The sequence below is a fragment of the Ursus maritimus genome, unplaced genomic scaffold (genome assembly GCF_017311325.1).
Source record: "Ursus maritimus isolate PB19 unplaced genomic scaffold, ASM1731132v1 scaffold_15, whole genome shotgun sequence".
NCBI lineage: Eukaryota > Metazoa > Chordata > Mammalia > Carnivora > Ursidae > Ursus > Ursus maritimus.
Genome location: NW_024423897.1, coordinates 21,793,921 through 21,807,017, shown reverse-complemented (window position 1 = coordinate 21,807,017; position 13,097 = coordinate 21,793,921). Strand labels below are relative to the sequence as shown.

The 13,097-nt window shown below is 42.6% G+C and overlaps 1 protein-coding gene across 6 annotated transcripts in view; it reads left to right on the top strand.

The window, feature by feature from the left end:
* SLC36A1 (solute carrier family 36 member 1) overlaps positions 1-13,097 on the top strand; it is a 136,361-nt gene that overhangs the window by 16,118 nt on the left and 107,146 nt on the right. For 4 of the 6 annotated variants that reach the window (XM_008692478.2, XM_008692481.2, XM_008692482.2 and 1 more), the window contains exons 3-9: positions 308-398; positions 1,247-1,335; positions 1,777-1,872; positions 4,142-4,226; positions 4,601-4,819; positions 9,446-9,544; positions 12,075-12,241. In XM_008692478.2, the coding sequence (XP_008690700.1) occupies positions 308-398; positions 1,247-1,335; positions 1,777-1,872; positions 4,142-4,226; positions 4,601-4,819; positions 9,446-9,544; positions 12,075-12,241 (846 nt within the window). The remainder of the gene's footprint in view (positions 1-307; positions 399-1,246; positions 1,336-1,776; positions 1,873-4,141; positions 4,227-4,600; positions 4,820-9,445; positions 9,545-12,074; positions 12,242-13,097) is intronic. The other 2 variants (XM_040630389.1, XM_008692479.2) reach the window with 1 other exon arrangement.

Sequence of the window (13,097 nt, the reverse complement as noted above, 5' to 3'; positions counted from 1 at the left end):
TCTTGGAGATGCCTCAGGGCACAGAGCTTACAGCTTACAGAGCTTACAGAGGCCACGAGAGGGCTCGGGGGTCAAACTGCCTGGGCTTGCATCCTGGGTTTTGAAATGAAACTCTTTACTGGGTGTGTGACCTTGAGCAAGTGTCTTCTTCCTCATCCATAAAATAAAATGAATACATATCTCATAGGGTTGTTGTTGAAATTGAATGAGATAATGCATGAAAGCACTTAGCACAGTGTTATATGATTAATAAATGTTAGCTATCATTATTGTTAACATGCCCTTCTCTACTTTCTTCCCACTTCAGATGGTTCCAGACTTTGATCCACCTGTTAAAAGGCAACATTGGCACAGGACTCCTGGGGCTGCCTCTGGCAGTGAAAAATGCTGGCATCTTGGTAAGGGTCTGCATTGGCGGAGGGAAGTATCATGACAAATTTTAAGAGATGGTGTGTGTTTTTTTAAATCTATTTCATTTAAAACTTTTAAAAATGGAAAGCTTTTTAAATTCAGCTGAGAAAGAGCAAAATTCAGGTGTTTATTCGCTTAAACATATTTATTGAGGGCCTTCTGTGTGTTGGATGTTGTTCTAGGCTCTGAATATTATTGGTGAATAAAAAAGAGAGAGATTCTTGCCCTCACGGAGCTTACCTTGTGGTGAGGAGGATGTATTTAAAATGTCTATCAATAATATTAACTAATGAATTAGTAACAGAAGTCTGTTAGTTTTCTACGTAGTCCTTCCACACCCCACCGCTAGGAGGCCAACTCTAAAAATTTTACTTTTTCCTTTATGATTCATCCCCTATAACCTATAATCTAAAGCCATTTGGTTTCTCTTAGAACAAGAGATAGCTCAGAGCTGTGGATTGCCCTTAGCTAAGGGCTGTTTTCCCTGATCTGGCATTGCTCTAATGAGAACTTTCCCCTTCCCTCCACCCCTTCACCTGTCTCATCTTCCCAGATCACAGGAGCCTTCTGTTCGGCTGATTTATAGCTGTCTTGGAACAGCCTTATCTTGTGTCATTCTTCTCCATGAGGTTAACTCTTTTGAAGGCATGCTAAGGTTCAGGTGGTGCCCTTCTCACCAGGCTAATCTCCACTATCACATTTCTTTCTCTAGTGCTGTGTCACTGGAAGGTGCCTTAGTAGCATTTTGATCATTCCCAAATCCAGTCTCCCTTGGGCTCACTTCTAATTCTACCTGCTTGTCTCTCTCTCTCTTGTCCGCAACATCTGTCTCCAGATGGGTCCCCTCAGCCTGCTGGTGATAGGCATCGTAGCTGTGCACTGCATGAGTATCCTGGTGAAATGTGCTCACCACTTCTGCCGCAGGTGAGAGCCCTCTGGGCTGCCGAATTGTCCCTTTGGGTTCTGTTACCAGCACTGAAAGAGAGGACTTAGGCAGAACACTCTAAATTCTTTGTGCCAGCCGAAGGTGGCTGCTAATGATTGCAGCAGTCCTTTTCCCTGGTTATTTTTGTGTTCTTTTTCAGTTTGTTGTCATCTGTCATATTTACTTATGTCCAGTGGACAGAGACCACATTCTACTTCCATGTGCTTTGTAGTATTTACCCCACTGAAATGATTCTACCAGATGGTTGTTAATTATAAGAAAGTAACTGGCCTGTCAACATTTTCTGGTCCTTGACAGCATTAGATACAGGACTCAGTGGTTTCTCCAGGGTAACAGGTGGGGAACTGGCCCAGGTCTCGGTGAGTTACCTTTGTTCTGTCACTTATTGTCAAACCCACACACTCTGCCCTTCCTCCCAGACTAAACAAGCCCTTTGTGGACTATGGGGAGACAGTGATGTACGGACTGGAATCCAGCCCCAGCTCCTGGCTCCGGAACCACGCACACTGGGGAAGGTAACCAGTTTTCTTTTTCGTTACTGCTGTGAACTCCCAGAGCAGAGGCCTTCAGACAGGGTGGTGAGATGTGACAGATGGTGTGAGCAGTGGAAAGAGCATTGGGTCTGTGGGTTTGGCATCTAGCTCAGATCTGCCAGCAATCATCTGGTGACCTTGGCTCTGTGACCCCTTTCTTCTCTGGTCCTCGGTTTCCTCATTGATAAACTGGCTGTTCCAGCTTTGGCAGTCTATGACCAGTGATTATTTTTTAATTCACTCATATGTTCAGTAAAGGTTTTTAAGCCCTCTCTTATAAGTGGTGCAGAACAATTCTACATATTGGGAGGGGGCATCCTCCTGGGGTAGATTTTGTGGTCCTGGCCCTCTAGGGATTTGTAGTCTCTATAAGGAGAAGGATGTGTGGGAGACATGAGGACAAGAGATCAGGAATAGTCTATACCAGTAGAGAGAATATCACGAGCTAGAAGTGTATCCTAGGAGCTCAGACAGGGAGGAGATTTAAGTACTGTTGCCTGTTGCAGATGAGAAGTGCACATGATAGGTGTTTTAAGGGCAGGACACTGGGCAGGAGAAAGAAGTCTTCAAGGAAGAGATGAGGTGAGCTAGAACCAATGGTTTATTGGGAAAAGACACATTTCAAGAGGTGGGGAGTGTTTGGAAATTTCTCCTTATGGTAACTTTTCAGATGCCTAGAGGGAAATAGTCTAATTTTTGTTTCCTGTTTGAGGAAATGATATGTTTATAGATAGAGAATTGATATCATCAGGGGCCGAATCCTTTTCTATTCTTTTTTCTTTTTTTTTTTAAAGATTTATTTATTTATTGGAGAAAGAGGTAGAAAGAGAGTGCATTTGTGTGCATGAGGGTGGACAGAGGGAAAGAAAGGATCTCAAGCAGACTCCCCGCTGAGCATGGAGCCCGATGCAGGGCTTCATCTCATGACCCTGAGATCATGACCTGTGCCGAAATCAAGAGTTGGATGCTAACTGACTGGGCCACCCAGACACCCCTCTGTTCTTTTTAAATTGAACTACATTAAAGCTCTGTTTTCCAGGAAAACTCCTTCTTGTGGTCATTGGGAGGCTTTTATAGTTCACACATAGTCAATTTCCTCCTGCGATGCAGGTTTATTTTGCGATTCTTTCAGCAGGATCATTCTCTGTGACTGGGAGAAGCCGTTGTGCCAAGTGGCCACCATTGGTTGGCTGTTGGCTGTTTGGTTGTTGATTGATTCTTTCTTCCCTCCCTCCCTCCCTCCCTCCTTTCTATCCTTTCTTCTCTTCTCTCCTATCTTCCCCTCTGTTTTTCTCTCTTTCTCCCTAACTCCCACCCCTCTCTCCCCATCCCTCCACCTTCCTTCCTTATTCCCTTACTTCCTTTCTTTAATGAAGTTAATGTGTGTTCATGGTAAAAAAAATTTTTTTTGAGCAAAATAGATATTCATAAAGTGAAAAATAAAAATATATGCTGGTCACAGTTGCATGGGTATACTTCTGGAATTTTCTGTATGTCTGCAAACATACACATGTTCTTAATCTTTTTTTACACAAATTGACCATACTATGCATACTGTTTGGAATTTTTTTTTTTTCTGTTAAAGGTCCTAGACATATCTATCAGCACATATAATTTTAACAAATTCTTTTTCCCTGCTGTATACTGCTCCATTTAAGAATGGTCTTTCATTTAATCATTTTCCTTTTGATGACCCTTTAGGTTATCACCAACTATTGTTGTAACAGTGCTTCCACCAGCAATCTGTTCTGGTACATCTATTACTGTGTACTTATGTGAGCGTAGGTTGGTTCTTGGGTCCAAGTTAATAGAAAGAGATCGTGAAGGGGTCTACTTCCTAGGTTTTATGCTGAGGGTTCCCTATAGCTTTAGAACAAACAGTGTGCAGATGGCATAGTCAGGCTGTGGGAAGGGAGAGGCCAAGGAACTGGTCTGTGGTCGTGGTATGTGTGCTCCACTCTGGCCATTCTGATTTCGGGATTGCGTGACCCCATGCAGCATTCTACATAAGACATAGGAAGGGAGATACCACACAGATAGGACCTTCTTCACCTTCCTCCAAAGCTGCAGACTGGTGGCACCTAGCACAATTTTCCTTTTATCAGGGTGTACTCATCCTTGTCACCTGGTGGGTAGGGTCTGTGATGACCTGGGAAAACCTGGGAAAAAGCACTGTTCACACACCTATCTCTCTGGGAATCTTGTTTTTTATCCTCCTGATCTTTGTATTCTTCCCTTCCCCATCTTGCAGGCACATTGTGGACTTCTTCCTGATCGTCACACAGCTGGGATTCTGCTGTGTCTATTTTGTCTTTCTGGCTGACAACTTTAAACAGGTAGAGCCCTGGTTTAAAGAAAAAAATGAGATGAGTGGACTTTTAGTTTAGGGTTCCTTCTAAGCCAGTTTTGGTCAACAAAAGAAATAAAATTTTAACATTTTACATAGAAGAGTGTCTTTTAATTTCATCTAAAGACCTAGGGCATTGAGAAACTTCAAGATATCTTGTCTATCCTCCTGTCTTTAGGTAAGTTATGATCAAACTCAGCTGAGACAGTTGGGTTGCTGATACAGTCATGAAGATCTCAGAAGATGGTTTACTGACTACGAACTTCTCTATGGCCTTCAGTTAGGAGTCCCTTTTGGTGGAAGGTCCACTGGCCTTTGCCATTCTTGAGGCTTTTTCTGTTGTATTTCTTCCCCTCAATTTAGGTGATAGAAGCAGCCAATGGGACCACCAACAACTGCCACAACAATGAGACAGTGATTCTGACGCCCACCATGGACTCGCGACTCTACATGCTCTCCTTCCTGCCCTTCTTGGTGCTGCTGGTTTTTGTCAGGAACCTCCGAGTCCTGTCCATCTTCTCTCTGTTGGCCAACATCACCATGCTGGTTAGCCTGGTTATGCTCTACCAGTTCATTGTCCAGGTAAGAGCCAAGGTTCTCCCTCTGCCTGTTATATAATCAAAGAAGCAAACAAAAGAAGTAATTGGGACATAAATAGGGATTTGTTACTTATGCATGGTATATTTAGATTAGGGGTTCTCAGCTTTGGCACTAGTGACATTTTGGGCCAGATAATTTTTTGTCACAGGGGGTTATCCTGTGCAACATGGCATGTTTAGCAGCATCCCTTGTTTCTACCTACTAGGTGCTAGTAGCTGCCATGCCCCAAGTTATGACAACCAAAAATGTCCCCATTGGAAAATGTTCTGGGGGGACGGGGGCGGTGGTGTATGTGTGTGCAAAATCATCCCCATTGAGATCACTGATTAGTCTTTTCTCCAATTGGATAGTTAATACATGAATCATTGTATAATGGGAAAATAGAAGAATATTAAGGTGAAAACAAAAATCAACTTCTCTAACTTAATATTTAGATAAAATAATTCCTTACTACTCCAGTCATATATTTATTTGTCAGAATTAAAAATCCAGTTATTGTCCCCCCCCCTTACATAGCCCATGGGGGCAGGTGTGTAGGTAGTACAAGAGACGACATCTGTAAGTTGATGGGTAGAAGACCAGGCTGAGAAAAATGTGCCCTCAAACACTGTGGCTCTTTATGGATGAGACAGTGCATTTTGCCAAGACTTGAGAAAAGGATAAGAGTGAAAGCCGGTGAATAAAAGCATAACTTTAAAAAAGGTATTTAAATTTAATCCCTAAAGAACTCATCAGTACTTATTCATTAAAATGCAGACAGGGGCGGGGCGCCTGGGTGGCACAGCGGTTAAGCGGCTGCCTTCAGCTCAGGGCGTGATCCCAGCGTTATGGGATCGAGCCCCACATCAGGTTCCTCTGCTATGAGCCTGCTTCTTCCTCTCCCACTCCCCCTGCTTGTGTTCCCTCTCTTGCTGGCTGTCTCTATCTCTGTCGAATAAATAAATAAAACCTTTAAAAAAAAAAATGCAGATAGGGGAGCCTGGGTGGCACAGCGGTTAAGCGTCTGCCTTTGGCTCAGGATGTGATCCCAGCGTTGTGGGATCGAGCCCCACATCAAGCTCTTCAGCAATGAGCCTGCTGCTTCCTCTCCCACTCCCCCTGCTTGTGTTCCCTCTCTCACTGGCTGTCTCTATCTCTGTTGAATAAATAAATAAAATCTTTTAAAAAAATAAAAATAAAAAAATAAAATGCAGACAACACAAGTGTTGAAAACCACATGTCCACCCTGAGTCTCTTTCTCTCAGGGACTTAAGGTATGTGATTGGTCTGTTTCTGTCTAGGTCTTACGAATGTATCTACAAATTATATTAGTATGCAGAGAAGTATATAAAACAAAAGTATGTCTTGTTTTGTTTTTAACATAGTTCAAAAATTACTAGATGTATTATTCATCTACCTTGCTTTTTTACCCTTGACAATGCCTCAGGGAGCTTTCCATGTTGATACACATAGTTTTACCTCATTCTTTTTAATTGCTGCATAGTATTTCAGAGAATAGATGTGCCATTGTTTATTGAACCAGTCCCCAATCAGTGGACTGTCAGGTCATATATAATTTTTAATGTTATATTAGTGTTATGACAGTGAGTATTCTTAGGCCTTCCTTTTTGTAGACATGTATAAATACTTCTCCAAGGTGTTTATCTAGAGGTGTAGCTGCTAAAGAGTGTGCACTTTTGAGTTTTTATCTTGCCGGGTTGCTTTTTCAAAAGCTGTTTAGCAATATAGACTCCCTTCCATGTGCATAAGTAGTCAGCACTAGATGTATCAATCTTTTTAATTTCGGCCAGTCTGACAGGTGAACATTGACTCATTTTCACATGGTCTGCTTAACCGTGACGCAGTCACTCACTGATACGGTTTCTAGGAATACGGTGCATTGTAAAATAACACTTCCTGCACTGAGGATATGACATAATGAGTTTAGATTAACATTGTACTCAGTGAGCATTTACTGGTTTTCCTCTGGCTTAGGAAGTCAGATAGGTGGCAGATATTGACTCTTCTTCTGCAGAACTGATTTTTAAAAACAAAATTAACTGCTGTCCATAACCTGTTTTTTATGGGAATGGAAGGAGGGCCCGTGAATGCATGATTGACCATTTCCAGAGAGTTTCTTTCTCTGCCTCTGGCAAATTAAATTAAAACAAGGAAGGGTAAATAAATGCATGATTTAACTTTGTAATTAGAGATCTCAATCAGTGCCGGGGACACAACACAGTGGACATTAAAGGGAGCAAGGCCACCTCACACAGACGCGCACACGTGCTGCGTTTAGTTTGAAAGCACTGCGGTGGTTGCTGTGAACAGAGGGCTGGGATGGGAGTGTGGGTTCCGACAGTGTCTCAGTCCCAGGTGAAGGCGGTGTCCGTTCAGAGCATTGTCTGCGTCATGCAACCGGCACCTGCGGATGAGGCAGCCCTGCTGATTTCTTAAAAGCGAGTGTGAGCCTGCCTCTGGGCTCAGGCAGGAGCCATGTGTGATCACGCAGTGCTCTCTGCTCTGGGGGAAGCTGGGGAGGATGGTGGTTTGGCTCTGCATCAAGCAGCTTCATTTTGATGTGGTGTATAGGTGTGTAAGATGCTCCCTTTGGGTCACTTTTGTTGCCATTGCTGTTGTTACTGCTGTCTTGTCTTGGCATTTTCTCCCGCTGTCCGGTGTTTCTGAATTTTTTCCCAGCTCCGAGCATGTGTGTGACTGGTGCTCTTGCTCCTCATGCACATGCCAGCCCAGGAAGCTGACTGAGGCCTTTCACCTGTGCAGGTTTCCCCATATCTTCATCACCTGGACTGACAGATGGCACCCAGAGGGGGCTCCCAGTAAATGTATTTATCACTGCATTTCCTTAATTCTGAAATGCAGTTTTTTCACATTTATGTTTCCAAAATTGGAGTACATCTTGCATCCTCATGTACATTGAACAGAATTTTCTCAAAAAGCTATTATCACTGAAATTAATAGTATCATAAAATTGAGGAGACAATATGTTGATAATGAGCTGATTTTAATGTGTTTCTTTGCACATTAAACTTTTTTCGTTTAATGGGTTGGGCTCCAAGTCAGTAGCAATCATTAAGTATGTAGAATTATAAATTTTTTCTGCTGGTCTCATTCACACTGGTATCCCCAGACATGTATTCTGAAATTCCCTCTCTGATACCTCAGCCAGATCTGATGTATAAACCTGGGCAATAGTCACCCACTAATCAATAGATCGTTCCTGTTTCCAGGAACTTAAGTTGCACTGTGATTCAGGAATAATTACAGGGCAATTTCACTCTTTGTCTCATTGTAGAGCAAAAATATTTCTTAGTCTGTCTTCATTCCATGTATTGAAATAGTTCTTATAAAGAGATCTTTATTAGCAGGGCCTCAGGAAAAAAAAAAGATTTTTTAAATTATTTATATTTTAGGGAAAATATAGTGGAATTGCTTTGAAAACATTCAAAGAGAAGCCTATTACAGAGATCTTAGTAGATCTTTTTCACTGATATTATTCTGTTATACTGTTAGAGCGTGCCCCATATTTATCTACCTCTTTAGTTTTTAACCTCTGTAGTTAAATCAGTTTTAAAACATGGTAAAGGCAGTTTTAAAATCACTTCTTATTTAATGTAAGCAGTGTATGCACGTGGTTGAAAAAGTCACATTCTGAAAGGACAGAAGCTTCTGTCCCATTCTGAGTCCTGTTCCTTACTGTCCCATTACTGGACGTTATCGTTCAGTGTTGAGCCAGGGAGGATTCTTTGTCTGCACCTCCTTGCTTGTGCATCTTTACATTGTACCGGCAATTAACAATTTCCTTGCTTTTTATTTGCCTCTATTTTTAAATGCTTTTTTTTTTTTGCTATTTTGTCCTTAAATGTTCCAGTACTCCTGTTACGTGTTTATTAGTACAATTTTTCAAGTGTCCAAACTCATTCACAAGAATTAAGAGAAGAAAGAAAGAAAAAGAGAAAGGAAGAAAGAAAAGCAGAGAAAAAAAGGAAAAGAGCTCTTTTAAAAATCTTCCACCTTTCCTTCCAGCTTTATCTGTGTGGAGTGTTTATGTAGTTGTATTATAGTGAATATGTAAATTTAAAACGTTAATGTTCTCTCTATTATTTCATAAACAGTTTTTCATGTGCTACTTAGTTATTTCAATTTTTACTTTTAAAATAGTGCATAATATTCTATGGTATGGTTGATGTGCAGTAAGCTAACTAGTTTCACTTGTTTGGGAATATTTAGGTTGTTTTTAATTACTATTAAATAACTTTGCTCTAATTTTTTTATATTTTGATTTTTTTTCCTACTTGGATTAAATTTCTGGGTATGGGATTACCTGATGAAAGAATGTAACTATTTTTATGCAAGCTTCAACATTTGAGTTTTTTATAGTACACTGGGCTATAGTCTTTTTATAGTACACTGGGCTAAAGCAGGTAGGGTTTTCTCAGCCTGAAGGGAAAAAAATACAAAAGCTAAATGTCCCCCAAATCATCTCTCAGATGTCAGACTTTCTCCATTCAAAGGATCTTGGATTTAGGAAGAGGTATGACATCTGACGTTGGAGTTCAAATCTCGAATCTCTGTATAACCTTTACTTGGTTTTATTTTCTCTTTCAGAATATCCCAGACCCCAGCGGCCTCCCCTTGGTGGCACCCTGGAAGACCTACCCTTTGTTTTTTGGCACGGCCATTTTTGCATTTGAAGGCATTGGGATGGTAAGAGTTGCACTGTGATGAGCTGTTGTCCTTGGTGTCCTTGAGGGCTGTTTGATGGAAGGCTGAGGAAATGCTATTAGCAATTATCTTCTGAAACTTACTGGCCAGTTAATCAACAGCATTTCAGGGATTCCACTGGAGTTTCCCAGCTCTAGCTTTTGAAAATAAATTGTATGTGATTTAAGAACATTTACATTCAAACCCCCTGTGTTGTACAGTCATCCCCTATGTGTGCAGTAAGCAGTAATACATGGCAACTGGGAATGCAGGGTCTAGAGTCAGACTGACTTGGGAGAAGTTCTGGCTCTGCCAAGGAGTAGCTGTGTCACCTTTGTAAGGACGAAACTTCTCTGAGCCTTCATTGTTTGATTCTGAAAAGTGAACTTAATGATTAATAGTTGTTAGGATTAAATAAGATATGTATGGCTTTGCTTAGTCCCTGACACATAGTGAGTGTTAAATAATTTTTATTTTTGTTAATAATGCTATTGATTTTATTATTAAATTAATAAATATGCAAATTATCTCTCTGTCCTGGAACATTGATGTGTCATATTTTTTTGTGTGTAGATAAATAGGCTTAGCTTTCACTCCTGGCTTAGCTTCCCCCATTGTTGCTGTGATTTTACCCAATTCTTCTCCTTAAGGAGAGGAATTTGCCACTTAGTTGTACCTAATTTGATTTTTATTTATGTTTTTCATAGTAAAGGTCCAGAATTCTTCTCTGAAGAAAATTATTAGTTCTGCTGGTCAAGAGCTTAGAAAAGGGAAGACACTTTTCGTTTTGTGGAATATCTTTTTTCCCTCTTTTGATTTCTCTATCACTTTATATTCTTTTAAGAAAACCTAGAAGCTGGACAGATTTTTTTGTCAAAATACTAAGAAATTGCCCCAGTAATATTGATGGAATGAGTTAAGGCTCTAACATCATAGGGGAGGCTTTCTAAGTGATCAGTGTGTAAGTTGTTGTCCTGACTTTTAACACTTTTCCCTTTGCTCTTTTTTGGGGCTTCTCGAATGTTCCTCTGCTGCTGGGTCTGAGGCCTGAAATGGCCCGTGTTGTAGCAGTGAGAAAGAGGCCCCAAGTACATGGGACTGGAAAGAAGAGATTGAATTAAGTGTGGAAAGCTGCCTGGAGACCCTGGGTTCTTAAGCATTGTACTGAATATGTCACTTTTCCCTAACAGCGTAGTGCAGAAGTTGCTTTTTGCATCATTTCATCAGCCAAGGCTTGGAAATGGAGTTATTCTGTAATCATCATTATCTGTTACTTCAAGATTTCTCTGTGTTTTCTATTTTTATAAGGGAGAAAACACAGCTGTTTTGACTCTTAGTTTGGACTTGAGGGTTGTTGAGTGTGTCCGGTGAAGGGCCCCTGCTCACTGTTTTTTCATTGCACTCTCTCTGTGTTTGTGCCACTGGCCCAGGCCTGACAGACATGCAGGAGATGGGCTGCCTGCCCTCTGGCTCTCTAGACTCCATAAAAGGTAATGGAAGGAAAGCTTACAAACTTTATAATTGGATGTGGACCAATTGCAGCTTGAGACCCCTGAGCTGGGAGGGGGTACAATGCTGAGGCCCAGTTGGAAGTGCGGAGCTGTGGCGCCCCTCACAGCACTGGGCCTGCAGCAGGCCCTTGGCGTCTGCCAGGGTGTGTCTGGCACAGACCCACGCTGCCTCATGGCTGCAGGTCGTTGAGGAAACGCTGTGTCATGACAAGATCAAAGATGGTTTGTGGGGCAGCTAGACATTGCCCTGCATTGCTTTTCCTTGTCAGCCATGCCAGATGCAGTAGATAGCCGGTTGTGAAGCTTGTCAATCACACCTTCTGTTTTCCCTGTGCCTAAAAGAACCAGTCTTCAAAGGGGCCTTTGCTTTGCTTTGGAATGTCCTCTGCTGTGAGGGAAAGGGCAGCAAGGTCAGTGGTTTGGAATAGGAATATGGAAAGTGTGTTTTGTTGTATATTTTGCGAGCCTGAATCTCTCCATCCTGTAATTTGTGACTCCCTCAGCACCCCCGCTTCTCTAAGTCAGAGGTTTAATGTCACTGCTGGCACCTGCCCTTTTGGAGGTAAGGAAACAGTTTCCAGGAACTAGAGTGGCAGTTTTCCCTGACCTATGTTTTGCATTCTTTGGACAGGTTAGCAGAGCTGTGATCTCAGACGATGTCTGTTCTCCATTGTGCTGGGTGGGCATGACACAGCTGCCGTGTGGCTGTGCCAAGGGGCAGAGAGCACCCCCAGCCCATGGGGACCCTGGAGCAGGATTTCAGAGTGCTGGCCTGGGCAGGAGTCCCGGGGCCCAATCCTGCCTGCCCTTGCCCTCAGGACTTCCCCACTTCCACACGGAAAGCAGGGTATCCCCTCCAGCTCTGAGGAAATGCCTTTGTTTATCTGTCTAGTAAAGGATAGATGTGCTTTTGGGGAATCCTAGAGATAAAGCAGTTACTTTTTCTGAGAAGATTACAATTTATTTTGGCCACTAATGTTACTTTTTCCTCTGTTTTCCCTTCTCTCTTACTACTCTAATAGGTTCTGCCCCTTGAAAACAAAATGAAGGATCCCCAGAAATTTCCGCTCATCCTGTACGTGGGAATGGCCATCGTCACTGCCCTCTACATCAGTCTGGGGTGTCTGGGGTACCTGCAATTTGGAGCTAATATCCAAGGGAGCATAACCCTCAACCTGCCCAATTGCTGGTATGTGGGGGAAGATGGAAGTCTGGCAACACTGGATTTTTTTTTTTTTAATTAATGGGTCAGAATGTGGGTTTTCCTCTACTTAGACCTTAAATTAGCTCACTTCACTTTAGCCCACTGCTGCCACCCCCACCCCACCCCCAGGCTAGCACCGTCCCTCCTTGGCTTCCCACTGAGCCTTTTGACTCATCCACCTATCTCAGTCTTACTCCTTCTTCATACCTGTTCTCCCATTACCTGTATGAGCCATCTCAGACTCAAGTCAGTTGTACATCCCCTTGTTGAGAGCCCTGAGGGGCTTCCCTTTGCTCCTCTGAGAGGCGAAACCTTTACAGTGCCTGTCAGTCCCACTCTGGCTCTAGCTCTACCTGTACCTCATTCCTACTTGGCCAGGAAGACTTAGTCTAGGAGTCAGTCTTTTTTGAGAAACTGTTTCTGCTGTCTTACCCACAACTTCCAGTCTAGGTCAGATGCTCCTTTCTTCTGCTCTTCTGGGATCCCATTCGGACCCTAGCCTAAACCTTATTCCATAGTACTGTAATTGTCCATTTACCCAAACTGTGATCTCCCTACACGGTAAGCTCTGGGAGGGCAGGGCTCCTTTGCACCCCAGCACTTGACACAGTGCCTGGTACATGATCATTACCCAGGGGATGACTTTTGAATGAAAAGGAGGACTAAATGCGGGGACTGAGCATCTTATGAATGAGGAGATGTTCTCAGGAAGCAGCTGGTGCGCAGAGGATAGAGGCGATCTGCCATGTCCAGCTCTGTGGCTTTGGGCACGTCACAGCTGTTCACCGCCTCAGCTCCCACTTCTGGGAACAGGGAATAGTCATTTCTTCCTGCCAGGATT